The sequence below is a fragment of the Echinops telfairi genome, unplaced genomic scaffold (genome assembly GCF_000313985.2).
Source record: "Echinops telfairi isolate 266 unplaced genomic scaffold, ASM31398v2 ScPeMD7_7469;HRSCAF=8507_1, whole genome shotgun sequence".
In the NCBI taxonomy this organism is placed as follows: Eukaryota; Metazoa; Chordata; class Mammalia; order Afrosoricida; family Tenrecidae; genus Echinops; species Echinops telfairi.
The window spans coordinates 125,100,285-125,110,713 of NW_022111373.1; the positions used below are offsets into that span (position 1 = coordinate 125,100,285).

General features: G+C 39.9%; 1 protein-coding gene across 1 annotated transcript in view; it reads left to right on the forward strand.

Annotated features, from left to right (window-relative positions):
- The window catches only part of LOC101648312 (alpha-soluble NSF attachment protein-like), a 93,744-nt gene extending 87,150 nt beyond the window's left edge, over positions 1-6,594 (forward strand). The window contains 3 exon segments of the mRNA XM_045285273.1: positions 5,554-5,895; positions 5,898-6,005; positions 6,008-6,594. Of these exon segments, the coding sequence (XP_045141208.1) occupies positions 5,554-5,895; positions 5,898-6,005; positions 6,008-6,594 (1,037 nt within the window).
- The last annotated feature ends 3,835 nt before the right edge of the window (positions 6,595-10,429 follow it).

Genomic DNA, 10,429 nt, shown 5'->3' on the forward strand with positions numbered 1-10,429 from the left:
CTCTCATTGACCTTTTAACAGCACAGTGACAGAGCATCCATGTTTAGTTCTTTTTATGTTTTCCAAAGTATCTATGTTGATGTTTAAACTATTCTTCAAAATCCTAGGATAGTTTGCATCAAGCTTTCACAAATTTATTTTAATTAATTTTGCCTTTACCACCCTATTCCACTTAAAACTACAATCTCCCCAACATACACACACATACACATGCAAACATACAAAAAAAGCTCCACAAACTTGACATCCAAATTCATACACACACACACACACACACACACACACATATATATAAATAGACCTTAACCCTTTCCAAATGACATGAGAATATAAACACAGCACTATTATATATTTTTCAATTTTGTAGCTCATTTCAGTACTCAAAAAGTGCCTGGTGAATAATATCTCTCAATGTATAAAACTTGTATTGTGGTGGGTGCCTATGTTATAACACAAGATATTCTGTTGCAAAATATTCACATCTTCTGTGCTATTGGACACATAACCTTGTATTTTTATATGAAAATACATAATGTATTTGTAAATGAGTCTACAGATTGGTTTAAAAGCTTCTCTGCAATATTTTATTAATTTGACCATTTCTACCAGGTTCTAGTTGCCAAGATATATTTTTAATTAGGAAAACCATAGAAATATTTTACCTTAGTTGACATTTTCTCATCAGTGTCATTTTCCACATGGTGATTCTGCTATAGTGAAACCTGTAAGAGCTGAAGTTCTACTTAACTGCCTTGGTTTTCTGGATCTCCCCAGTGTTCCACCTTTGAGAGAGTGCAGTCTGACCATGTTTTTAGCATTCATTATTAAATCAAGCTCCCAGAGACCCTGCAGGGGAGAGGAGAAATGCCCCTGTCGATTTCTAAGACTGCAATCCTTTGTTGATGTTGTTAGGTGCCATCACATTACCATCACAGAGACCCTCTATAGAACAGAATGAAACATGGTCAGGGTCAGGTCTTCTGCCATACTTACACCTGTTCTTTTGTTTGCACCCACTGATACAGTCCCTGTGTCAATCCCTTTTGTCTCAGGTCTTCCTGTTCTTCCTCTTTTCAAAGCCCCTCTGCTTTCTCTAACGTACTGTCCTCCAAGAGCTAGGCTTGGCCAAAGAACACGAGATGAAGTCTTGCCATTCTTGACTGTAAGGAGCATCTTGGATGTATTTATTCCAGACAGATATGTTTGTTTGTTTTTGACAATCCATGGTACTTTTAAAATTCCTGGTCAGCATCATAATTCAAAGGCAGGGATATTTTTAGTATTCTTTATTGAATGTTCACCTTTCATATGCATATGAGGTGACTGAAAATACCGTGGCTCAGATCAGGCACAACTTAGTCCTAAATGTAATGTCCTTGCATTTCAATACTTTAATGATGTCTTTTGCAGCAGATTTACCCAATGTAATGAGTCCCTTGACCTCTTGACTGCTGCATCCATGAGCATTGATTGTGGATTCCAAAAGGACAAAATCCTTGACAATCTACTCTCCAACTATCATGACTTTGCCTATTGGTCCAAATATGAGGATATTGGTTTTCTTTACACTGAACTGTAAACCTTACTGAAGGCTCCAATCCTTGATGTTCATCTGCAAGATCTTCAAGCCCTCCTCACCTTCAGTCAGCAAGGTTGTGTCGTCTGCATAATTCAGGTTGTTAATAAACCTTCCTATAAACCTGATGCTACATTCTTCTTCATAATTTAGCTTCTCTGATGATTTTGTGAAAATGTAATTGATTAATCATGGTGAGAGTATGCAACCCTGTCCCACACCATTCCTGATTTTAAACCATGCAGTATGTCCTTGTTCTTTTTTTCACAACTGCCTCTTGATCAAGATCTGCTTGAGCACAATGTAGTGTTCTGAAATTCCCATCCTTCTCTAGGCTACCCATAGACTTTTTTATGGTCACACAGTGGAATGCCTTAGCATAATCAATAGAACGCAAGTAATAATTTCATCTATGCCAAGAAATTAGGAAGACAGCTATTTGGCCAACTGATGCAAAGATATTCATATTTGAAGTCATTCCCCAAAATGGTGAGCCAATAAAATGCTCACATTTTAGAACAATGTCATTAATAGCACCTGCAAGTGAGTTTTTTGCTGAAAACCATCCAACAACGGTGTCAGCAGTACACTGGCAGGTAACTCCCAGAGGTTCACACAAGATTCCCAAGAGGATGGCAAACAAGGAACATCATTATTAATGTCAGATGGGTCTTGGCTGGAAACGGAATACCAGACAGATGTTTCCTTCTGTTGTATTGACTATGTGCTTAAATCTTTAGGGGAGTAGGGATCTTCCATTTTCTCCCTCAGAGTAGATGTTGCTTTAAAATTACTGACTTTGCAGTTTCGGACCCAATGTATAACCCCACTAAACTCCCAGTGCTCCTTGTGGGAGCTGAAAGGGACTCCATCCAAGTGAGTTTGTGGGTTTGAGTTATTAAACCAAAACCAAACCAACAGCCATCCAGTCATTGCTCATACATAGGGGTTCTGCACCAGGCTCAAAGCTTTGTAAATCTTTCAGGGTGCAGATAGTCTCACCTTTATCTTGTGAATCCACTAATATCCTTTAATCCATGACCCTGAGGTTAGCAGTTCCATACTACAAGGTAACTATAGAAACACCAAGGAATCAAAACAAATCATATTCACTATCATGGAGTCAATTTGCAATTAAAGAACTGAAGCTAACAGCAGACTAGAACTGCCGCTGTGGGTTGCTGCAGCTGGGAATCCTTATGGGAGCAAATCACCACATCTTTCTCCCCAAAGTTGGTTCCAACTCTTGACCTTCTGATTGCAGCCCCATGCATAGCTTATTATGCCATACTCTCTATTATGAAATAATATTTGTTTCCCTCTAACAGGTTTTTGCTCTTCACAGATGCCAGCTTTCACAGACTTAATTGTATTAGCCATGGCCAAATGTGTGTGTGGCTAAGTTCTGCCAATCCTACATTCAGAATTCTGTATCAGAATTACAAGGGTGAATCAAAACCAAGGCATATTAAATACTGCCCTTACCCCTAACCCACAAGCACATCTATACTCTCAGAGAGAATTGTAAATGGATCATAAAGAATTTTCGTGATTAAAATAGCAGTATTTGAAGGGCCAGTATATAATGATTTTGTGGGGATCCACGACTTTCTGTCATATCCTCAAATTTACACAAAGCCAGCCAGCCACCTCTGCTTTCTATTCTAAGATGTTGCAGTGCTCTGCGGTCTTGACAATCTGTTTATGATGATGAGGTCTCAGCTTTGACTTGATCTTGACATGAGTTGGCTTTTATTTGAAAATCTGCAATTGAGATGGTGAAGCTGTCACTCTCATTGACCTTTTAACAGCACAGTGACAGAGATTCATTTCCTTCTGAAAGACTTAAGTTAACCAGAGATGCCGTGGGCCCGTTGAAACCAGAGATTTGGAAGCACAAGCTAACAATCTGACAAATAGGATTAAAACATCCAATGTGAGGAAAAACATGCTTGTTAGTCCAGCAGATGACAGAAGAATATTGGCTTGGTTTACATAAGCTGCTTTTCAAAAATATAAGCAAAATCTGACAGATGATTTCTTTTTAATTTATCTCTGACTTTGTTGTTGAAGATTCCTCTTGAAATAAAACTCTGTCCGTTTCTAGAGTATACAATATTCCAAGCTAAAAAAAAAAAATTACCTTAAGTGTAATGATAATCTGATCCTACAAAAACAGAACAAACAAATATATAAGTGAGTGGTTTTAACTATATTTTCAACATTAAATACTTATTAGAAACATTATAAGAAAAAATTCCTTTGAATTGTTAAAGTGTAATAAAATATAAAAATAAAAGTATAATAAAATATAAAAAAAACAAAACCCACAGCATCCAATGCTATAGTTTCAAATAATACATGCTGTTGATCTCTTACATCATACTATGTACTTTCTACTAAATATAATGGTGAGATTTTGACTTCTTTTTTGGATACATAACCCATAAAGGCCTATTACTAGAAGAGAAAAGCATATTGATAAAGTAAAACCCTTAAAAATGAGGAATTGTCACTTAGATAGTTATGCACATATGTTAAAAAAAAAGGCTTAAAAATAACAGGTACATGAAGTTTACTAAGGACCAGGCAATATTTTGTTCTGTAATACATAAGGTAGCTTTGAATGGGCGTGACATTAAAACAAATTATTATTTCTTAATTGTTATGTTACTATCAAGGGGATTCCAATTTACAAAACCTGTGCGTGTCTAGGGAAAAACGTGCCCCATAGCACCTTCTTTTCTTTGACATAGATATATTTCATTTGTATTACAAATTAGGTGAAGGTTTACACAGAAGATCATCAGCTTTACAATCCACAATCCAAACACATTTTGTTTTTACCCATCCATTGCAATCCCTCAATAGGTCCTCATTTATCCCTCTTCCTCCTTATGGCTGATGCTTTCATTCTGCATTCTTTATGAACCCTCTGTACTTGGAATCTGAATGAGAGCTGCATGTTTTTATTTTGAATAGTTGATTATTCTGTCATGGGAGTGAGGTCAGTTCCAAACCTTAAGGGGAGAAAGACCATAATCTTAGGGATTCCATTAGTCTCTATCCAACCATTAAGCTTGGTCTCTTTTATGATTTTGAATGATTTCACTTTTTCTCTCTCAGTTTTTACATATCCTTTCATTGTGATAGCTTTCAGAGCAGTTGGTGGTCAATAGGGTTCTCAAGGTTGATTTATCTAAAGGAGAAGGATTTGCCTTTCCTTTAGGTGCTTTGTGGTGATGTCAAACCACTGCTCTGTTCTTCAGTATTACAGAGGCAGCAACTCGATTGCATCTAACAAATCATTGTTTCCTAAAGTATAGTTGACAATTTATAGAGCGGAGTACTCATGGCACATTTTTCATTTTATATATAAAAATTCACAATGAAATTCTGTATACCTCTCATATTTCATCCTCTGAAATGGTACTTATGATGTAGAGTTGGTGTCAGACTTTTCTTCTTATTCTGCAATTTTTTTCTATAATTTTTCCCTTACATGCCTGATTCATATTAATTCTTCCATTGTCATTCTACCTGATCATTATAACAAATTATTTTAATGAACATCAAAAGTCTGGCATTCTTATCAACCACTTAATAGCTCAAATTAAGTAAATGGCAAATCATCATTGCATTTGTATTCACTGTAATAATGCTATTCACACAGCATTATTTTGGCATTCATATGAATGCAGCTCTGTATTTCCATGGAAATTTATTTTTATTTTTTCCTTAATTGAGTCAATTTGAATCATTGTTCTAGATGCTTTAATTAGCAGGGCCCTGGCTCAGCATACCAAATAAATGATGCAGGTACAAATACAAGAGCAGAAGTTCCACATATTTATCAAATGTTTTCTTTTATCTGTATATATTAAGTTAGTAATAATTAAATATTAACAGATTCTATGCAAGAAAACTAAAAAAGCTTGATTTAAAATGAAATGAAGATGTTAACCCATCCCGCTGAGCTACCCTGACCTGTGTCCTGCGGCTGGGCCTGGACGGAGTCCTCCCAGGGCCCGGGTCGGACGGTTTGCCGAGTCCCTGTGTGGCCGCCCTGGACAACCCCGGGAGCGAAGCGGAGGTGTTGGCACTGCTGGCCGAGGCGGAGCGCAAGGTGAAGCATTCGCCGTCCTTCTGCTCCGGCCTCTTCGGAGGCTCATTCAAAATAGAGGAAGCCTGCGAGATCTACGCCCGAGCTGCAAACAAGTTCAGAATGGCCCAAAACTGGAGCGCTGCCGGGAACGCGTCGGCCCTGCTGCACCTGCAGCTTCAGAGCAAGCACGCCGCCGCCACCTGCTTCGTGGACGCTGCAACGCCTTCAAGAAGGCCGACCCACAAGAGGCCATTAACAGTGTCATGAGAGTCATCGGGATTAACAAGAACATGGGTGGCTTCGCGATCGCAGCCCAGCAGCACATCTCTACGAGACGGAGCTGGTGGACATCGAGACGGCCATTGCGCATTATGAGCAGTTTGCGGACTACCGCAAGGGCGAGGAGTCCAACCGCTCAACCACCAAGTGTCAGCTGAAGGTGGCAGGCGATGCAGCACAGCGGGAGCAGTACCAGAAGGCCGTGCACATCTACCAGCAGGTGGAGACCAGCACCATGGACAGGCCCCTCCTCAAGTACAGCGCCCAGAACTACTTCTTCAAGGCGGCCCTCTGCCACTTCTGCATCGACATGCTCAACACCAAACTGGCCTTCCAGAAGTCTGAGGAGCTGTTCCCTGGCTTCTCTGAGTCCCGAGAGAGCAAGCTGATGAAGAAGCTGCTAGATGCCCATGAGGAGCAGAACGTGGACAGCTACACCGAGGCGGTGAAGGAGTATAATGCCATCTCCCGGCTGGACCAGTGGCTCACCACCATGCTGCTGTGCATCCAGAAGACCATGCAGGGTGATGAGGAGGACTTGCATGAGGCCCCGCCCAGCCTGGACCTGACTCCGCCCCTGCTCCTGGGTCCCGTCCCCACCCACTTTCCAGTGAGGAGCCAGTGGGAGAAGTGAGGCGGCCGAGACCTTGGCTCTTGACCGCTGCTCTCCACCCCACCCCACGGGAGGGGTCGCCGAGGCCACGTGGGCTCAGGAGGCCAGAACTGCTGGCCAGTGGTCGCTTTCCGCCCATGTTTCATCCCTCACCCCTGCCCGTTTATTTAAGCCCCGCTGGGGTGCCCATCTGTAGCCCCCTAAACCACCCCGCCCCAAAGCCAGCTGTACAGAACCTCCCATCCAGAGCAGTTTTCTGGGGGTGCTGGCAGACCCGGGGTCAGCACCTGACCTCCCATTTCCAGACACCATGCCCCAGCCGAGTTCTGAGCACTGTAGCTGCTGCCCCGTCAGAATAGGCTCCTGACTGTGCCCAGGACCCTGCTCCCTTTAGCTCCAGCCTTTCAGGTTAGACTCATGCGGGTGCTCCAGCACCACCACCCTCATCCCCTAAGGCTTGGAGGTTCTGTCCGGGGCAGCTGCAGCTCCCCAAGCAAGAAAATAAAAGTCGACACTTTTGGAAAAAAAGTAAATACAATTTAAAAATAAAGTAAAATGAAATGAAAAGACATGGAATTTTCAATGAGCCCTTTGAATCCCCCTGACACAATAGTCAAGACTCTGTCATAAGGAGAGCTGAAATGCTGAAGCGTGCCACAACCAGGGTGAACCTTGAAAATAATATGCTAGATGAGACCTGTCCATTACAAAATGACAACTCTTCTGTAATTTTTAAATATTAAACTTTTGGAAGACACAGTGCACAGTATAATAGTGGCTACCGGGAATGAGGGGAATATGTTTTTTATAGAACTGAGGTCTCTTTAAGGGGATAGAAGCTACTACAATTGATGTTTGTACAACACAATTGATGTTTGTACAACACAATTGATGTGAATATTTTCACTAAATTGTACAAGTGAAAGATGCTGAATTGATAAATGTTGTGTTACTTGTTTTTTATATTTATCCTTCAGCTTTAATCCCATTTGCATTTTCGTCGTGATTAATGACAAAGCAAGTCTACATATAAAGTCTTCTGTTGCTATTTTCTGTTATGCTTAGAAAAGTCCCAGAATCTACTTTGTGCAGTATGCCTGCATTAGCCTGGGTTGGCTAGTGAAGCAAAACCAATAACATTGATATATGTATAAGAAAGAACTTCATATCAAGAAATAATTTTATGGGAAAATGGCATCTGCGTTAGGCTGGGTTATCTGAAAAAACAAATCCAGAGACATTCATCCATATATAAGAAAGAGTTTTATTTCAAGAATTATATATATGGCATCCCAGCCTGTTCAATTGAAGTCCATAAGTCGCTCCTCAGACTCACTGAGCTACCTGCCAGTGACGCAGAATGGTGAAGCAGCTAAATCACAAGGCAGTGTGTGCAGTCATGTGGATCCAAGGTCAGCAGAAACAAGGCAGAATGGCAGCAGTTTCAGAGTGACTGGCATAGACAGCATGCAGAAAGGTGAAGGAGCACAGGGGCAAAGGCTCCCAGGAACTATCTTACAAGAAAGCCACACCCCAAGGAGGTATCATCAGCCTGTGACCTGATTGTGACCAGATTGGATTACACCCCTACACTTTGTTGCATCTTAAAGTTGATTTAAAACCATCTAACTGCCACAGCATCCCAGCCCAGCATTCCAGTTCAATCCAAGGTCTCATGCTAGCGGCAGCCCTCTTCAGACTCATGTAGCTGTAGCCCAATGACTCAGAGAGGTGAACCAACAAGTAAGGAGATCATGGACCCGAGTATGCAGACTTGCATGATACCAAGGCCAGAAGAGCATGGCGGGGTATTTACAGCTCCCAGGGTCAGAAGCCCAATGGGGCCACTGCTGGATGCAGACACAGAACCCAAACAAGGAGAAAGAAAGGTGTGGAGAAAGAGACAGGGAAAGTTCCCAGTCTATCTCTTATAAAAGGGCCACACCTCAAGGAGGCTTCATCAGGCTACCTCCTGATTGAAAAATTGAACTCCACCCCTACATTTTCATCCAGGTAGAAGGTGACATAAAACCTAACCACGTCAATACTTTTCCATAGTCAGTGGCCTGTTATAGGTCTATCTTCTTCACCTGCGAATAAATATTATACCTCTTGATTTGTCAGCCCTGTGAGGATATTTTGAACATCACTGATGACCATGAAGATCAAGGTAGTTTTAAATAATAGACCATTGATCTTAAAGTTGATATTTCAGATGAAGTAATTTTTTCCATATTTTCATATCTAACCGAGAACTGTTAGATCAGGAACAGAAATAAGATGGCAGAAGTAATAACGAGTGATATTAGTGTAATAATGCTTTACTGTGACGACTAAAAAAAATTGGGCAAAATATTTTTTTCTAAAACAGCAATTTCAATTACTTTCTTTTGTTAAACACAAATCTAATACTATTGCTTCATTTTTAATTCTTATCAGTCAGATAAATTTCAAAAAAGGATGCACAATATACAATGTTTTCCATAACTCAACACCTACCTATATTTCATGTTTTCACTTTTTACTATTTCCTTATATTCATGATACACAACCTCATCTACAATGTTGATTATTTTGCTATTTGCACATTCCTTCTTTTTCAATTGTGAGTCTTTGTACTTGGAATTCCCTACCACTTTTTAAAAACTACTGTCCTTTCCTGACATTTTAAAACTACAGTCTTGTGGCTCAGCCTCTCTGTATTACACTCCACATCATGAATGCTAGTCTCTTCCTTTAACCTGTCTGTGAAATCTACTCAGTCTGTTCAGAAATGACATGAAAGGTGGGGCTGAAATAGAATTCTTAGCCAACATTAAGTCTGAAAGAACAAAGAAGAATATTATATTCTCTGACCTTCTGGGAGGGAGTACAACAACTTTCACTAGAAACTGGATATATCTTATTCGTTTTCAATCTAGAAAGGGTACCAGAGATGGAGGACAGACAGGGTTTTTGGACCACAAGTCTTGGAACTGAAATTGATATATGATACAAAGACCTAAGCTTGAAGATGTTATGTCAGAAATAGAATCCAGGAATGGATTTTATTAAATCAAAGCAAGGCAGTTTAGAGTGTGGAGTAGAGAACAGAAGCTGGAGTGAATCCTTAAATACAGCACAGGACATTTGAGTTGCAGAGATAGACATATTTTGGAGTGTGGGGTGGTGATTCTGTCTCTTTGTACATTTTTTTCCTGGAGAGGGAGCAAGCTGTTAAGGAAACCAAGCCAATTCAGAAGAGAAAAAATACTGATGACCTGGGAGGGGGCCAGGGTCTGTGTACTGAACTTTTGGTGTAATTCATGAGGAGGTTGCTTTGGCTCCATAACTTAAGGTTTGTAGTGTTCCTGAAGACTATTTCTCAATATTTAAAAGAAGAAGTTTATGTTTAAGTAATCATCCTAAAACAGAGTAATTTTTGTTAAAATAACTATATATGATATATAATAATGTAAAATGATGACAGAAGTGAAATATAATTATTTAATAGTTATTATGACCAAGACCTCTTGCCAACCACCATATGAAAATAATCTCATTACTTTTCTTAAAATTTCTGATTAACATTTTAAATTTAAGCAAATTGAAACTTGGAAGTAGAATGTAATATGATTATGATCTATAAGTACTGATTAAGGAAAACTTGCACGTGGATAAGGTGTATCTGTCATTCATCCAAGGAGCATTGGAAGAACTCCTTTCTTTTAACGTATTTTACCTTGGTTAACTGTGTGAGAAAATTGTGAAACTCTTCACAGAGCAAGCTAATCATTTTCTTTTTTTTTTTTTTAATCAATTTATTGGGGCTCATACAATTCGTCACAATACATAGATCAATTGTGTAAAGCACATC